This window comes from Cariama cristata, unplaced genomic scaffold, assembly GCF_000690535.1.
Source record: "Cariama cristata isolate BGI_N322 unplaced genomic scaffold, ASM69053v1 scaffold9434, whole genome shotgun sequence".
NCBI classification, from domain to species: Eukaryota; Metazoa; Chordata; class Aves; order Cariamiformes; family Cariamidae; genus Cariama; species Cariama cristata.
In genome coordinates, this window is record NW_009611249.1 from 48,115 (window position 1) to 66,646 (window position 18,532).

Genomic DNA, 18,532 nt, shown 5'->3' on the forward strand with positions numbered 1-18,532 from the left:
GCCATTGTTTCATTTTACTAGCACAGTATTTGGAGGCAACTCCAGGATTTCTTCCACTAACCTCTCCTCAGCATTCGAAAGCTTGACCTTTAGACCAAGATAGAGGTCTAGAGCAAATACCCCATTTGCAGTCATCCCTTTGGGTCTTACCATCTCCGCAGCCTTGAGTCAGTTGATATGCAAGTAACTTAATTTTTAAACACTGCAGGATGTGTGCTGATGATTAACACCATTTCCACTAACTCGTACCAAAACCATAGCAAGTCAAAACAGAAGCAACATGATATTATAAGATTAATTTAGCGATCAATAGAACCCAACTGCACTCTTCACCTATGTCTGTGTTGCATGTGGGAGACCTGATTATTGCACACATAAAAGTATACAAGCTTCAGTCTAGCTCACTCGATATTGTTGGCAGTGAAGCTGTGATTGCAGAGGATTCAGCCCAGGTCAAGACACCTACCTCAGGCACTCGGTATTTTGCACCATGTTGCTATTGCTTAGTATGCCCAACACTGAATTTAAGGCAGCAAGTATACACCCACATATGTATGCTATGCTTATCTGAAGACAGCTATTTATTTTCTTATGGAGACAAAGGACCATGATTTTAAAAAATTTATACAGTTTCATGGAAAATTCTTGTTTTCTTTTACTAGAAAGAACATCCTTCACTGCTTTCACTGCTTTAACTCTATCAGTGTTTCTCAGTTGTGGATTATGAACAATGCCGGTAACTGCTCGGTCCTCCTTGATTGGGAAGCGAGAAGTAGCTATTGGTATTGTCAGCCAGTCTTTACAGCAGCAAGGCAACTCGAAGTGGCTTTTAATTACTGACAGGAGCTCAGCTCCTGGAGGGTAAGAAACACATTTACACTGTGTTCACCATGTCCTTCCAGCCTCAGAGGCTGGATGGCTCTCAGAAGGCTATTTTGAATCTCAGGTATTTTGGAGATTATTTGTGGTGGAAATGCTGTACAGCTGTCAAGTTACTATTTATAATTAGGAAGTCAAAGTCAAAGTGCATGATGGTTTGAACCACTTACTTGAGCTATAACTCCATCTGAGTCATTTAGCTTTGCTGAAATCTAATATGAAAAACTTCTACCACAAAAGAATACAAAGTGGTATTGAACTGAAAAATGTGGTTCAACTCCATTCTTTAGTAAAAAAAAAAATTTGTCTTAAATATACCTAAATGCATTCCATATTGTTGGATATCTGTTGACACCCACCGATATTGTTGCAACTATACTCTTAATATAGTGTTAAGAAATCCTGACGCTCCAGGCCATGGTTGTTAGAAGAGGCGAGAAGAGGAAATTACAACCTACTCATATTTTCATAATTGTTTTCATTTTACATTTATTAGTCTGCTAATATGAGTCACACAGTTACCAGCCCTGTTTTCTCTTCAACAGCCAACAGTTGGTGCTGTTGGTTTTGAAGCACATTTGTGTTAAGAGTTGCACTTCTTTCACTCTTGGTTATTCCCAGTGCTGTGGAAGTTCTCAGGATTTTTTGTGTTTCCTTTCTAGAGTCACTTTGCATGAGGAATGATTCCAGGTGCCTGTCAGACTCTTGCCAAAAGAACTCTACTTGCGTTGCTGGTCCTACAGATGATACTTGCCGTTGTGCAGACGCATCAGTGGACAGTGTGGAGGAACTCTGCAATAAAACCTCCGATCCTTGCTCCTCAAACCCCTGTCTTCAAAACGCTACCTGTTTAAGCTCTGCTGGAAACCTCAGCTTTACTTGTGAGTGCCCTGCTGGGTATCATGGACCTACCTGTGAAATAGCCATCAGCGTATGTGATGCAAACCCCTGTGAGCATGGAGGCACCTGCCAAAATGGCCTGGCTGGACCCACCTGTCTTTGTAGTGCAGGATACACAGGTACACTCTGTGAAATGGATTTTGATGAATGCATTTCCGAACCATGCCACAACGGAGCGGTATGCAGGGATGGGGTTGATGAATACTCCTGCTACTGCGTCCCTGGCTACCAAGGCAAGCACTGTGACCTGGAAGTGAATGAATGTGTGTCAGATCCGTGCCTGAATGGGGCAACGTGTCTCAACGAGATAGGACAGTATGACTGCATCTGTCCGCTTGGGTACACAGGTAAGCACTATTAAAACAATTTTTAATTGTCATTGCGGAGAACCATCATAATTCATGTTCCAGGTTCAACTCCCCTGCCCACACACTTATTTAGTCATATCTGTATTACCACCTTGCCTTCAGCTTCGGCACCAGCGGCTGTTGGTCCATTATGCACACCGTATCACTGTGAACTACTGATATCAGACAGAGAAGGATTAAAGAAATCTCTCATTGACCAAAAACTACAGAGTGGTTCTGTGAACATCAAACTATGTCACAGGGCTAGGTTAAATTTCCTTTTAAGAGAAACATTCTCAAAATGCATGTCTTCAGAGTGCTATACATAGTTTTTGGTCTTCAGACAAAACTTATGTTTGACTTGCTTGACTAATTAGACTTTCTTGATTTGCTAAATCACGACTGACTGTACTCTTAAACTTAGACATTTCACATTAACTTCCTCTCCTCTGCCCTTCCCAGAAACAGAGGACTCATTTGCAACTAGGATATTATGTAAGTTAAATAGAAAGAAAAGTATTATCAGGTTCCCAAACTGCCCATTTTTTGATGATCCCGTTTTACGTGGCTCCATTTTTAAGGTATGGGTGTGATTTTTCTTGCCTACTTCCTCTACAGGAGAGCATATAACCCTTGTGGGAGATAGCTCCCTTCAAATTTCAAAGCTGTATTCAGGGGTAGGACTGCAAGAGGTAGCACACTGAATCATTAAAAGGAGAAAAGGGGAGGCATTTTAGTGATAGATTGCCAGTCAGGTAAGCAAAGAAAAAAGAGTCGTAGAGCAAAAGGGGAGGAAAAAACAGCTATTGCTTCAAGTGATTCAAATGAATAAGAAATAAGAGATGTGGTTTACAGCTCCATCCCCAAATCCCCATGCAGGAGGGGAAGTCAGAGGTAAAAAGCAGCTTTCCTGTGTCTGACACAGCACTTGTTGGAAGCCAGCCCTCGGTTAATAACCCTCATGAGCACAGAGAATGTTATTTGAAGGAAGCTTGTTACCTTCCCACCACCCCGCTGCTGCCAGCGGGTGTCTGAGCCCAGGCCAGCCGAGGAGAAAACTACACAACCGGGGAAAAGCCGAAGAGCAGAAGGAAGGAAAAAACCTATTAACAACCAGCATGGTTACTCTGCAATGATCAGATTCAGCCCAGACCTCCTGTTGTATTCAGGAAACTGTATTTGCTTAACTGGCACTGTTAGTGGGGTCCAGGCCTGGATCCATTGCCCGGGAACTCAGTTTGAAAGAGGCAGAATATACACGTTAGAGACAAAGAGAGAAAAAATACATTTAAAAAGCCCAAACAGAAAGAAATCAAGATTTAGGTCAACACAAGCTGCTAGAAGAAACTCGCTCCGCTGGTGTTGCTCCACTTTCATCATTGAATTCTGCTGTTTCCCAGGCTGGTGCTCTCTGCTCTCAACCAAAAAATCCAGCAATGTCACCAAGTGCTCTGCGCTCAACCCAAGTAAAGTTAAGAAATGAGAGAGCCAAGGAAGAAGAGCTCTAAAATACAAAGCAGAAGAGGCTGCAGTGTTTTGACATACAGCTCTGACACTCCTTCCAGCAGCAAAGAGACTTATCATAATAATTCTATAGAGGAGTAGCAGACTGTTCCTTCAGCAGTAAAACACCAGCTTTTAAAGGCTACTTAACAAAATGATTTATCGGAAGCATGCTTTTTTGTTGTTTTCTGCACCTTGCTGTGAGTCGCGCTAAATGCACAAGCCAGAGGGATTACTGGATGAAAGCCCCGAGGTGTCCCCACTGGTAATAAAAACCCTCATTTACTCTGCCAGGGGATCTTGCCAACCATTATTATCCTGGCCTGACACCATGAATTACTGTGGGAAGTCATCCAGCCTCATCTCATTTCCCTAAGATGTTAAAAAGGTTATATCTCTTGATATGTAGGTAGAGAATGTACTGTAAATCTACAGCAGTAATGTTAACCAAATGCTTGAGTTACTGGCTGCAGTTGCTACTTGTTTCACGGGCTATGACTGCTATTTTGTATGACTGGTATGCTGCAGCACTTCTTAAAATAGCTGAGAAATGTCACACATAATTCTTACACAAATGGAAGAGGTTAGAACGCACCAAGAGCCAAAGACTGGAAAATTTAGCATGAAATCTGCAGTTTCTATGATAATGTTCTGCATGTGTGAGATTATTTACAAGACATGTGTCACACAGCTGTTAAATAATGAAGCTCAATTGGTTTGTTGAAGTTTTGCTGGCTACCTTGATCAAATGCCTTTTTTCCTCCATTGCACTAATTGCACTTGCTTTTAATTCACCCCAACAGAGCACGGTGCAAGAGCCTGTTATTACCCACAGCTAGGTACATTAATTACCTTGCTGGACACAGCTGAAGCCAGTCCTCCATTGCCAGTGAACATTTTAGTGTGAATTATCAGGGGTGCATGGCAGTTCCAAAACCCAGCCTTAGCCCAAGACAACAGCAGAAGAAAGTGTTTCAGTGATGGATGAAATAGGCACAATGGACTAGATTCATTCTTTGTGCAATAACTTTTACTATGATGTAACCATAGCTGGGATGAACTCTGTACAAGATGAGGAAATTATTCCTGATAGATCTTTAGGTTCTCATGCAGTATTCTTATAAATAACGTATATGCCATGCAAATATTTAGAGCAGATGCATCATAACTCTCAGGCATTTAAAGGCAAGAAGTGGCACAGCAGCCTCTACCATGGGATGAAGTACCTCAAGTACAGATCTCACTTCCCAACAGGCTCATGGCAGTGTCATTGTGGATATCAATAGCAAACGACATTGTCCGTCCAACAGCAATTGCCAACGAAGTGGAAAGCCTGTTTCCTTCCTCAGCTTTCAGGTTTCAAACCAGCACTCCCCACCTTGCACCCTAGCCAGCCTGAGCGGAGGATTCAGCCCAGGTTATCAGCTCTGTTGAGATTCCTAAGCACAAGACTGTGGTGCCAGAGGAGTCCTGCAGTATTGACCACTTGTCAAAGGTTTTCAAAATAAAGATTAGCAGAGGGCACATACACCCAAAGTGTGCTTGTCACAGTCCATAACTTCATGGCGCTGAAACTTCTGACCGGATTTAGCCTCGCTGTTTTCCTCCCATTGCGTCTGCGTAGCACAGTGTTGCAAGACCTGTAACAACTTACATCTGTGCATCCATACAGGTAACTGGTGGTTAGCACAGACCTGCACACCAAAAGGACGAGCCTAGCTCCAAGAAACTGAACTCTTCCCTCTGTCTAATTTTTGATGAACTCTCTTCCTGTCCCTTCAAAGCTGGTGCCTAGAAAATAGCTACCTGACACTCTCCATCCAGATGATGGCACGCAAGATTACTATATACAGATTGAGGAATTTGGGGACAGTCCTCTGTACCTGCTGTGCCTGAGTGCAGCACTATAGCACAGGAGAGTGGAAGGAAATGGATACCCATTTCCAGCCATACTAAGAAGTTGCAGGTCCTCCTGGAACTACATTGAGCCTGCAAACCCCTAGTACCTTTGACCAGAAGGTGATATTACACCATATCTGTAGGCAGGCAAGTTTGAAAATGTTTTTTTATTTCTTTCATCCTCGCTTGCATTTACTTTTTATTGGCTGGGTCTGTACAAAGAAGTGCACAGTAGGACTCGTTTGAAAAGCAAGAGGTGTAAGAAATAATCTTAGTTCTTCAAAGAAACCACAAAAGTTATAAATATCACTTATATCCACCTTCCCAGTCTTTCAATTCAAACCACTTGTGCGGTTTGGTATCTGCTTAAATACTCTGCCTGCTCTAGGAGGGGACACCTTTGCTCTTGATGGTGTAGCCCCATGCAATAACTGTGGCAGGGCTCGTTGGTGCTTTTTTTCCTTCCCCGCATATGATATTTGGCATAGAGCATATTCTTGACAGAATGTTAGACTGAGGTGCAAATACAGATCTAATGTTTTCATCTCTCTTCTTCACATATAAGAAAGCCTGACAGCAGATTCAGTAGAGGCTAGGAAGGATTTCCCCCCATTTGCATGGCATATTGCATTGGCTGGATGCATTATAGAGAGAGGAGTGTTCTTCTGAGGCAACATTGCCGAAGGCAGGTTACTGGGCTTGATAGATTAAAGACATGAACGAAAACAACAACGCTATGTTCTCACGTTAATCGTCAGGCTGTTCTCAGGCCTGTAGTTTTAAATTTGGCTGAACTGAGGATCAGTTGAACAGGGCTTGTTTTGTCACATGATTTTTAGTGTTCACAGTAAGCTGTTAACAAGCTCTGGCAGATTTACGGTCACTAGACATACTTCTGCAAACACATTGTTTACAATTACAGCGAATTCACAGGGCAATGACCACAGAGGGATTGCTCACTATATCTGGATGCAATGTACATTACCATAAAGCCATAAGAGAGCGTTCCTGTTCTAGGGTCTCGCGGTACGCTCCCGCCGAAAGTAGCGGCTAGATGAGCAGTGAACCTTAAACTGGAGGCACGGGAGCAGCAACTTCACCCATCCAGTGTTCTATAAGTGGTCTCAAGGAACTATAAAAATACATTCTCTAAAATTACAGCAGTAATATTTCTTAACTACTGGAAAGATGAACTTGGACTTTCATGTTTAAATACAATGAAAAATAGTTATGAGCTAACATCCTCAAATTTTGTTTTGGCATTTTAAGATAATTCCAGGTATTTATCCATAATATGGATTATTTTTTTTTAAACAAAAATGTTACATTCAAAAGGGTCAAAATAAATTAGTACTCAAGTAATAGTGCTAAATATTAGCAATCTCTGTATTTTGAGAAAGACGTTCTGAGTCAAAACATACAAATTTCACAGCAGGACAGAGCTGGCAAAAACAACATAAAGAAAGAATTAGAGGTGAGCTCCTAAGATAATACCTGTTATCAAAACACGTCTGTTCCCATCTTTTGAAACCTGACCCACCATCTTGTATTGAAAACCCCACCTCTCAAAAAAATGGAACCCATTCTCAGGACTACAGATTCAAGTGGGAAATTCCCCTGAGAACTATTTACACTACTACTGCTAACTTTGGTAAGCCAAGTAAAAGATAGGGAAGTCCTCTTAAAAGCAGCTTCTTCATTATAATTTGCCATTTTCCATCTATTCTGTGGCTGATACTGTAGCTGTTAAAACTGTTAAAGCTGTTAAAACTCAACCTAACTTGACAGGTGAAAATTATTTTTTTAAAATTATCATTCTATTAATCAAAATACTAAGTAAGTGCATAAGCATACAAAACCCTGAAATAATCAAAGCAGGAGCTGCAAGGCATTAATTATGAAATTTTCTTAGTGTCTCCTGGACTGTCCTAGAGATAAGAAAAAGGAGTGTATATTTAACCTGCCAACTATCATAAATAGCTGTAATCTAATATTAGAACTGATTCTATCAATTCTATCAATTATCTCTGAAGAACAGCTCCAAGATTCTGACCTGTTGCAAACATGGCATCATAGACTGATTTATTTACACCTTGCTAAATCTTAAAGAAAATTAAGCAATAAAACCCAGCTAAATAGACAGCTTCCCAATAAATTCAATTAACTGTGCAGCTTTAAATGGACTCTTCCAAGGTCATTAACGTACTAGTCACTTCTGTATTATATAAATAGGATAGTAGCATGGTTTGAATAATCTGAAAATTAGTTCATTCTGTTTCCATGTTCAAGCTAACATAAAAAGTTGTTATTCTACCTATTCTTGTGAATAACAGTTGGTTTGTTCTTTTGTAAATTCTCCCAAGCCTTGGAAAACTAGTCTTGCAATGCACATTGAGGAGGAAATGGCTTTTAAAAATAGGGAATTGCTTTAAAAAAAAAAAGATTATGTGAATATTGTACCTAAAACAGTCCCTGCTGAGATCTCTAAAACTAACTATCTCCTAAGTTTGGGGTTTGCTTGTTTTCTTTCCTTCTGAAGGCACGAACTGTGAGCTGGAAATAGATGAGTGCTCGTCCCAGCCGTGCCTGAACGGTGCAACCTGCCACGATTCCCTGGGGAGCTTCACCTGCTCCTGTGCGCCAGGCTTCCTCGGTGACCTCTGCCAAACCAACATCGACGAGTGTGTCAGCCGGCCGTGCCTCAACGGGGGACAGTGCATGGACAGTGCCAACAGGTATGTCTTCTGCAGCCCGGTAAAGCTAATGTGAGGGGCTAGCAGCTCCTCTGTTTGCAGACGGGAAGGCTACCAGAGCCTGCACTGCCAGGTAGCTGATTTCATTTCAAACTCTGGATTTTAGTCCTTGATCCTGCACTGATTTCAGTTTAACTTTGAAAAGGATTAAAAATGCAAGTCGAGTGTCAGAGCCAATAGGACAACAAAATATTTATGGCAAAGAATGACCAAGAAGTACGTTTTTCATGTTTGTACTTTCACTTCAAATATTTACAACATATTGTTTGTCCATCCAGAGGACTGTCATTTAGAGATTAATTCTCTTTCTAATGCTTATCAAACTTTAGTTTCCAAGAGGGATGTGGGAGTGTATAAAATTGAATTTGCCAACAGCAGCTGCCCACACCAACAGACTGAAGCATTAGGAAAGAGAGGCAGAGGAAAACCCTAACAGTAACCATAGTAATAGATATCATTAGGAATTGTGTCGGGAACTTCACAGGCATATAGGACAACAGCTCCTTATTCAAAAAAAACTGCAGTCCATGGGCAAAGAAAAAAAAAACTAAATAAAGATAATACAAGGCAACAGAAAAGTGAACTTCTCCACCTGCTATTAATAGCCCTACACAGAGGTCCAAGTGCAGCCCAGGCAGCCAGAGCTCTGGCCTTCATTCACCAATGCCGGCTTTGCATACTCAGCATGAGATTCCCAAACTGAAAATACGTATGTATAAGGTCAGTCTGAAAGTTCATAAGTGTATTCATGCAGGTGCTTCTCTCGCCAGTATAAGATTAGTAATCTCTCATATATTTCCCAGTTTTTATAAAACAGTTTTGAAGATTTTAGTGCTCCAAAAATCAGTCCAAAACTCGCATCAGCAAAAGGCATGCTTGCCTTGAATGAGAGGGGGAAGAGATCATGTTCTGGGAATGAGATTTTGTACAGTGTGGTGACATGGCCCCAACCTTGCGAAGCTCCTTTTCAGCAGCGCTGAATCACTCTGAACAGGACAAAGCAATTTGCTTTTTTCCAGTGTAGCTAAAGCATGACAGCAGGGAGAGGGAGGTCACTTTGCACCTGACTAATTCACAGCAGACCCACTTAGTAACCTGCAAGCCTTTTGAGGATACATGCATGAGGTGAGCAACTGGGATGCTCAATCAGGCCGGACTTAATCCTACTCCTTTTTCTCCTAGCTTTTAAAGCCGAGGTACATGTAAGAGCAATTTTAATTGGCTTGTAATACTGCAGGATATCTGGAGAATGATTGGAGCTCTTACCACATTTGTTACATGATGAAAAGTGTTGGACAACAAAGCAATTCAAAACAGAAGGGTGTCTAGCAATTGCCTTTCTTTTGTGTATTTTTTGGGTTAAATGAAGACTTGTAGTCTTTAAACAGTAGTTCTCCTTTTCTGACTAATGCTACAGTACAACTGAGGCTTTTGTGTGTGCCACCAGCTCTCACAGAAGTGTGCGAGGCAACAGATTTAGCATTAAAAGCCATAAACACAAACACCGAACTGAATTCTCTCCCAAATTTCAGACTGATCTTCCAGTGATGTTTCATGAATGCAACAAAGTAGAACTTGATCTCTTAGAAAAAGAGTTTCGCATTATTTAACATTTCTTATTTAAACTCAAAAATTTACAGAGGTGCCTTAGCTGGACCTACGAAACCTGGTGTGCACAGACACAGAGGATACCTCTGCATGCTCCAAGCCTTTTTTCCATAGAAAATATTCCCAGGACCTTCAATGCTCTTTTGATTGCACAGGAAAGAACATCTGCAGATATTGCTTTCTGCATATTGTGAAAACATCAAACAGAAAGCCCAAAAAATATGTTAGGCAGAGTATCTAAGAGTATCACTCTTAATAGAAAAAGCCATCTGCCTGCTCAGTCATAGCCTGCACACAAGCAGGGCACCCTCCAGAGTCCCTGAAGGTCGACAGCAGTGTCAAACACTTAAAGATACCCAAGAAAAAAGGCACACAGGTGGGGCTTCACATTAAGCAGTGAGTTGTGAATATTCCTCACGGCGCTCTGATTCTGGACCAAAGGGAAAAAGGAGCATGGACTAAGGCAGAAAAAAAATCTTTCACCACAAAGCTGAACAGCACCAAACTGAAGGCACATGGAAGAAATGTGTGAAAAACAGAGCAGAAGAAAGAGACTTCTGTTTTGAGAACATACCTCAAAATGAAAATTATTTTTCTGATTCACATCTTCCTCATTACTTTTTATATCCTAAATTCAAATGCCACCTGGTCTAAGTCATCTCTGATTTTGATTTAAGAATAGTCCATACACTAGTAATAAACTGGCCTGCCAGAAGTTTCTGCTTATGTACACTTAAATAGTGTAGTAAAAAGTTTACGCTTTTTGGCCCGTTAGACCGCAGAAGCCAGTTGTTCTCTGATGTTCCCTCATGTTCAACAATTTCGCTTTCTCTCCGTATATTTATTCCAAGTCTAAGACTTAGATATTAAGCACAGAAGTTATCAAATAAGCATACTTATCTCTTGTTCAGCAAGATTCCCCGATTTCAATTATACAATAACCAGTGTATCGTTTTAATGTCAAATAAAAAAATAAGAGTAGATTTTTGGTTTTGATAACTATTATTAGACAACGATCATCCAAGCATGCACATTTAACAGTTATCGTGCAAAAACCTGTCTTTTCTTATGACATGTACAAGTTGACCTTATACCTTATGTCCTAAGCATAGGCATTATCTATTTGGTAATAATTAGCTCACTTGAAAAAAAGCACAAATAAAAAACCCCAGACATTACCGATTACTATATGTTAATGAACAATGTGCAGGTAGTTTGTTTACTTCTAAACCCATAATAGTAACATTGCTATCAAAAGTAAGGTCATATTACTGTTATTATTGGAACTATGCAAGCAATTGACATTTTTGTTCTAACGATAAAATATTGTTTTTCATCAAGGAGAAAATATCACTTAGTCGAGGAACAGAAATTGCCTTATTTTGCCAATTCCATTTCTACCAGTCCAAGAGAAAGGGATACTAACAGACTTACTGCCTCTCCCTGTTTCATTTTGTGAATAATGTTAAGCCTATAAAAATTGCATTGGAAATAACAGAAACTTTTTTCCCCCAAAATTAAAAAAAAAGAAGAAAAAAAAAAAATCAATAATTCTTAGAAGAAATGATCTGTTAAAACCAATTTGAATATGCAAGCAGTTTTTTCCCCAGACAAAACCACATATTTCAGGAAAAAGCTCATTGTTGGTTCCCAGTTTCTGTGGTTTCTCCTAGAGCACCAGATGGTGGTCTCGAGCCTGGATTCAACTGTGCGAGCTGCTAGCCAAGGCTACACAAGAAGCCTACGCAGGTTTGGGAACAAAGCCCAGATCTCGTGACTTCCAGCTAGAGTAAAGATTGCATTCTGTCTTGCAGGTACAGCTGCAACTGTACTGGTACTGGATTTATGGGCCTGCACTGTGAGACCCTAACTCCCTTATGTTGGTCACAACCGTGCTACAATAATGGCACTTGTGAGGACAACGCTGACAATTACACATGCCACTGTTGGCCAGGTAAGTTGCAAGTTCTCTTATGAACACTCTCTTTCCCTGTGTAGTAGATATGTCTTCATTTTTTTGCTGATACAATAAAAGGTTGAAACTACCTAACCTTAAAAATACTCTATGGGCTTGTGTTTAGATGGGCTTCACTCATCATAAGTCAGAGCCCTATGGCTAAGTTGTTCTCTTTTCCAGCTAAGGCTTGATTTCCCTGCACAGCAAAAGTGCGCAAAACCAAAAGTGCCATTTTAATGGAGTCAAGACAGGAGATAAGTCAAATATCTCCGAGTTGCTTAATCCTTCAACCCATGTGATACATGAACCACTGCTGCGGCTGACCCTTTTTTAGTTTTCATTAACGTGACCTTTAAACCAGTCTAAAAACTTACTTTTCAATGCAAAATGTTGTCTGTTTATGAATAAAAATTAAACTAGGGGTTATACTGGGGCATTGGTCTCCTTCATATCCCCAGTGCAAGTTCTTCTGTCTAGCAGCGCAGGGTGAAACACGCTGGGCTGTGTTCTCCTCTACCAACAATGCTTGCACGCCCAGCCATTTGTGAAAAGGCTCCTTGCCCCCAGTGGGGACTCAGACGCTGCATCCTTGAGAGACTGTGAATCTTTCAGCACACAGACTAACTACAAAAAGCGTCTCTAGAAAGTTTAACATCCGTGTCCTTACTGAAGGTGCAGGAGCACGGCACACTATAAGGAGTAAATGCCACAGTGGTGTTGGACTACACAGTTCTTGGTGCATTAGAAACAGAAAAATTAGGCAGAACCCTTAGCATTTTCCAGAGAACGGGGAGTTCCGTGGCACCTCAAACTCCAGATAAAGCACTTTACAAACACCAAATAATTTATACTCCGTGCCCTCCTGTGTTGTAGGAAGGTGGTGCAAAAGAGAAGGAAAACTTCACACAACCCGAGAGCATATTGACACCACAATGCAGCGCCTTGTTATCCACACGGATCTCCACGTTTCTTCCTAAAAAAACCCCAAAGTCTGTACAGCACAGCAGAGCTCAGCTAGCTATCACACGATAGCCACAGCAGTACCCTGCTGCTGAGCCCTGACAGGGAGCCACAAGGAAACAGTCACACTTTCCAGAAGCAGAGGAAATCTTTTAGCACATGACAGCCTGAAACCAAGCGCATCTAATATTCACAGTATATATTCACAATGGTATTTTCGGGTCTGGAATGAATGAATAGCGCGTCAATTAAATGCCTTCTCCTCACGGCTCTCCGCAGGCTATGCGGGTTCCCGCTGCGAGGAGGACGTGGGGGAGTGCCGCAGCAGCCCCTGCCTCTCTGGGGGGGACTGCGTGGAGCGCTCCTGGGCCAGCCACTACGGGAGCGTCCCAGGCCTACCGCCGGCCTTCAGCTACGACAAGGCCGAGGGCTATATCTGTAGCTGTAAGCCAGGCTTTACCGGTAAGATTCCTTCCGTGAAAGCTTAGGAAATGATGTACTGCAGTATCCTGTTGTTTAGGCCTGGCTTTAAATAAATCTTTAAAAATGTTAGGTGTTTTAAGGTGTCATGGCGCAAAGGGTCCCTCTGGCGGTGACCGCACACGCCTTTCGGGGGGAGTTGTACCTAACAAAGGGAGGTGGCCGCACAGGTTGCGAACCCAGGAGGGCAGCAGCAGGCGCCAGGTACAGGCCCTAAGGCAGCAGCAGAGATGTGGCCACTTCCACCGCCTCGTCCGCAAAGCTTCATCATTCATAACTGCATCTGCTTGAATTACACCATAAGCTTCGTTAGCGGGTGCTTTATCGTGACTTTGAAGTTCACTGGGCACAGGTATTATATTACATGAGTGAAAACAATGAAATAAATGAGAGAGTGCTTTCATAAAACAACACGCCCAAGCTGTCGGTGTTTCTGGCTGTACACTCCTCGCGCAATTCCACATAGCGGCGCTGGGGACTGGCAGGGATGCTTCTTCATCTGAGCACAAAGCAACATTTTGTACAAATTTGGCCGTGTAGTGTGTTGGTGATGTTCTACAGCTTAAATGAAAAATAATTCCAAGTTGTGTACATCAGTTTATTCCCTTAAGGGCAAGCTATCAAAATTACAGATAGCCATAATCCTATAGATAACCATAATCCTAAGAAAGATGTGTTAAGATTTGCATTTAACACAGCCTGCTAAAGCACAGCCACAAACAAGTTGGGTTTGGATTGTACATTTCTGGGTCTACAGTATTTTTCTGTCAATTCCATTCTCTTGTTCCTTCTGAAGGAAAAAATAATTAATAGTTTAATTAATTTAACCAGTCTTCAATTTCTCATTCTATTCATCTCCTGAGCAGCTTATAAACTTTCCTGTGTCTCGCAGTGAGTTGCATGACTACTGTCTCTAACATAGCAGGTACAAAAGGATATGGAGAGCACAACTTTCCCTCTGAATTCCCCATTTATTTTTCTTCAAAGTGGCATTAAGACTTGTTTGCTTTTGTTCCATCCCTCCCCCTTAACTGTCCTTCCCTATCCTGTCACTAAGTGTTGCTGTTGTTCTTTTGTTCTGCCTAAGACAGTATAATATGAGGCTTCTACTAAGGCTGGCAATAACCCCCAGGCACCCTTACCTCTTCACATACCACTTCTTTCTCTTCGCTTCCTTCCAGCGATGTCCAGCTCTCGAGCTTCTTTTCCTCCCCTCTTGCCCTAATTTAAAAACTTCTATGCTCTGTGAGACAGCCTAGAAGGTGTTTCCCTGTTTAATCATCATCCTTTATCCTATCATTTCCTTATCAATTGCCTTCACCTGTCTTGTTTGCCTGATTTGGGTTATGATTCTGCTGGTTTCATCCACATGGAGGACTCTTTTACTCCCCAGGGAATACAGGCAGACTCTGACTGGTCTGAAAAAAAGAGTGTCAGAGTCTATTTAAATGTATTAATCTTAAATCAATTCTTTCAATAGATAAGCTCGTCAATCACAATGCAGGACTCTCCAAAGTGTGACTGAAATAAGTCCTGGAAACCTTGACATTTCTGCAGACTTCATATGCAAATCACATTACATTTTTTGAAACCTTATGTAAATTTAGTTATCCACATACCTGTGGGATGCTATATATAACTTCCATTAGAAAAAAAAAAAAAAACAAAATAGTTATTCTTACCACACAGTGTGCCCAGACCGCTGGAGACAGGAAGAATATGATCTTTAACAGGGATGGTTGTAAAAGCTGCATGTGAAATTTCATTCAGTAACATGCTGCAAAATAATGGCAAAACAAGGTTAATCTTGCTACTCTTGTGAGCTCCTTCCCTGCCTTTGTTTTTCAGCATGGCCTAAATTTTAAACTCTTTTTTTTTTTTTTTTTCCCTGGCCTGTGTGAGATAGAACGTTGTCAAGCAGTTTACATATTTATTGAGAAAACAGCAGGATTGCTCTAACTGGCACCTAGCATCCTAGGCTCCCAGGCTTTGCTCTAACAGCCCTTAGGTACAATGCAGCCAACCTCCCCAGTCCCCCCAGTAGCACTGTGCATTTCTCTCTGGCCCTTCTTCCCCCTGGAAACGTGGAAGTAGAAAGTGCTCAAAATGAGCCTCAGCCTCCTTGTATGTCAGAAGCGTTGACACAAAAAGCCTATAGGGTGGAGTGGAAACATTCACTTCTGACAGTGATAAGTAATTTCACCAATTATAGCCAAATTCATAATAAATAAACCGCATGTTTTAATGGGAATTAAAGATGATTTAGGATTAGAGTTGATAGCAGTAGTATGAGCCAAGGTAGCACATGAATCCCTGATCAGGATCATTCAGTATATGGGTGCTTATCTAATGTATACGAACCAACAGTCAGCTGGAAAAAAGGTCAGATCCTTTCATCTGGGTATCAGTACATTTCATTGACAGCCAAAGACATACATTTCTGCGGCTGTAGGTCAGGAGTTCTTCCAGTCTCAACACCTGAATAGTTGTATGTGCTTTAGATATAAAACCTCAGATTCCTATTGAAACAGGACAATGATTTTCTTTAATAAATCCCATTCAGTATTTTATTATACCTCTTTCCTCAGTGAACCACTCACAGAACATGATAATCATACTTCACTGTTCAGGCTTATATGAAGAAATAATAATCCACATACCCTGCACTGTGAGGGCCTGATCCAAAAGCCATTGAAATCAATGGAAAGACGTCATCAAATTGAGGGTGGTTGCCAATTTTTTAACAAGCATAAAATGGCATCTTTGAACTTACTGGATAAGATTGCAAACAAATTACCGTAGTTCAACTGAAAAACTGAGAATATCTACCTTTTTGGACTACAGTTTTAGCCCCAAGGGCAGGAGATAATGGAGCCTTAACACATGCCTATGTCAGGATAAAACATTTCCCCACCCAGCTGGGAGAAAGGAATAAATATTATCTGGCAGTATCTTCTTATAGATAGTGATTGTTCAGGTGACTTGAAAAATAGTCAGTAGTCCTACTAAAAGTGTTGGAACAAATCTGCAAACAAAATTATTTACATAATTTGATTCTTAAAAATAAAATATAAAAATCCCATTCTGGAGACTTTATCCCAGCTAGAAACTCTTTGAGGCCATTGTATATATGCCTGATCCTAGATCCAAGATAGAAAATTTCTGTGCAGGTTCTACAAAGGGTTAAACTTCTCCCGCTCCCTTTTAAATCGAGGAGTTTGGGGATACTCAGATTTCAAGAGGTCTCAGTACTTCTGCAGTAGCAAGCCCTAGATTTTTTATATTAGCTCTGTCTGCTGGCCTCCAGCACAACAGTACTTTTAATAGATTGGGCTTTCATTTAAAGGGCTTGGGATTTGTTACTGCTAGCTAAAGGCAATAGTTACCCTAGAACTGTGTCCTTTCATACATATATTGTATTGCTCTAGCACTGCACATTTTTTAAGAAGACTGTTACTTGAAAGGTTAAACTTTGCTCATGAAAACATGTGGGAAAGGAGGAAGGCAGAGCTATGGATTTGGTCGTGACTCATTTCACCAGGTTGTAATAAACTTAACACCATGTCAAAACTAAAGACCTTCTGAACTTGCAAGGTCTATCAAGTGACACATTCCAGTGTTGAGCTGAGCCCAAGGAGTGGTGAGTGTACAAGGCCGGCGGGTCCTGCTCTCCGTGCCTCGAAAGCTGTGCTGCCCGTGGTCCGCAGGTGGGTGGGACAGTGCTGCTAGCAGGGACGAGGACCATCCGTTTTGCTGAGCAGAACAAGTGTGAGAGGAGCAGAGCCCACTAACCCGTTTGTAGGCAGGGTGCCTGCTGCCTGCAGACGAGCGCTGGCTGCCGAGGACCTTACCACTTCTGGTGTCTTGTTATCCGCTTTGTGCCAGCTGTGCCACCAGCACTGCTGCTTGCTGTGGCATCATGAATTCCTAAATGGTTTTTGGCCTTTTCGTTTATTTGTCTTGTTTTCTGTTTTTCCCTTTTTAATTTCCCTGGCCCTTTTCCCAGTCTGTTGGACTGATGCAAGAGAAAATATGATCAGACTGGTGTCGTATGCCTATTGAATTGCTGGCATATGCATGGGGGAAGGAAACTGTCTCCTGGAGCCAGAAGATGAGGCAGATAAATGGCCAGTATGGGAGAATACTGAACACTCAACTAACTCAAGAAAACCTCGACCCAGATACTGAACTTGAACATGGGACCAGTGCTTAAAAACTGAATCATTTGGACTCTCATTCTGCACTTAAGCCAGGGTAAAAGAAACACAGACGCACACAGGGCATCAGGCTTACGTTTCCCTGTACATCTTTAGATGCTGCTATAGGCAGACCACTCAGCAGACAACAGGGTAGACTATGTCTCAGCCAGCCATACTCCTCTCCCCTGGCCTGTGACAGTATTATACAGTCATAAATATTTGTGAGTAATGGGTAGGATAGTAGGCACATTATCATTAACTTGGGAAGCTTAAAATACATACCTTTTTTTTGGTTTCCTTATTTTTTAAATCCCCTTCTTAACCACCAGTACAATGATTGCAGAACTGCCATCTTTCTTAAATATATAAAGCAATGTGAGTCTTACAAAAATGAAATCAAGCAGATGAATAGCAGAGTTCTCCTCTTGTCCCCAAACTCCAAATTTTATTTTTTCCTTTATTTCTTCATCTGTCCTTCAGCTGTTCACACCATGGTAGTCAATCATTCCTCCATTACACCAGGTTGATTCACTTCATTTCATGACCCATCATCACAATTTAAAAGGTTATTTTCTCTTCATTCTGAGACCTTAGAAGACAAGATTGTTCAAGGAAAGAATGAGGATAAAAAAAGAGGAGATACAGACAGAAAAGAAAATTTTTAAATTAAGAAGGTTTCAAGGGCACTGCTCATCTTTTCAGTGGGACTTGGGCTTCTCCTGCAGGCAAGGCAGGTGCTCAAGTTTGAAACTAACAGGTCTAGAGGAACTGTTAGCTAATTATTATTCCTGTACAAGCAAAGGTTCAAGAAGAAAAATGCTGCTACTATCAAGCACCCATTCAAGGTTAGCTGATTTAAAGAGAAATTCCAAATGCAAGTACTACACATGTGAATCACTGAGAAACAAAATTCGGGCTTGATGTATGTATATAGGCTTACTACCACTCTGGAACCACAGAGAGACTGTAGTGGGGATGCAAACATACATCTTTTCTGCCTAAATTCGATTCACAATCAGTACAGGATCCCTTTTACACTGTTAGACT

At 41.4% G+C, this 18,532-nt stretch overlaps 1 protein-coding gene across 1 annotated transcript in view; it reads left to right on the forward strand.

Annotated features, from left to right (window-relative positions):
* The first annotated feature begins 730 nt into the window (after positions 1–730).
* LOC104160108 (protein crumbs homolog 1-like) overlaps positions 731–18,532 on the forward strand; it is a 75,681-nt gene continuing 57,879 nt past the window's right edge. Inside the window, 6 exon segments of the mRNA XM_009698166.1 lie at positions 731–861; positions 1,425–1,488; positions 1,490–2,126; positions 8,068–8,263; positions 11,704–11,843; positions 13,086–13,268. Coding sequence (XP_009696468.1) covers positions 731–861; positions 1,425–1,488; positions 1,490–2,126; positions 8,068–8,263; positions 11,704–11,843; positions 13,086–13,268 — 1,351 coding nt within the window.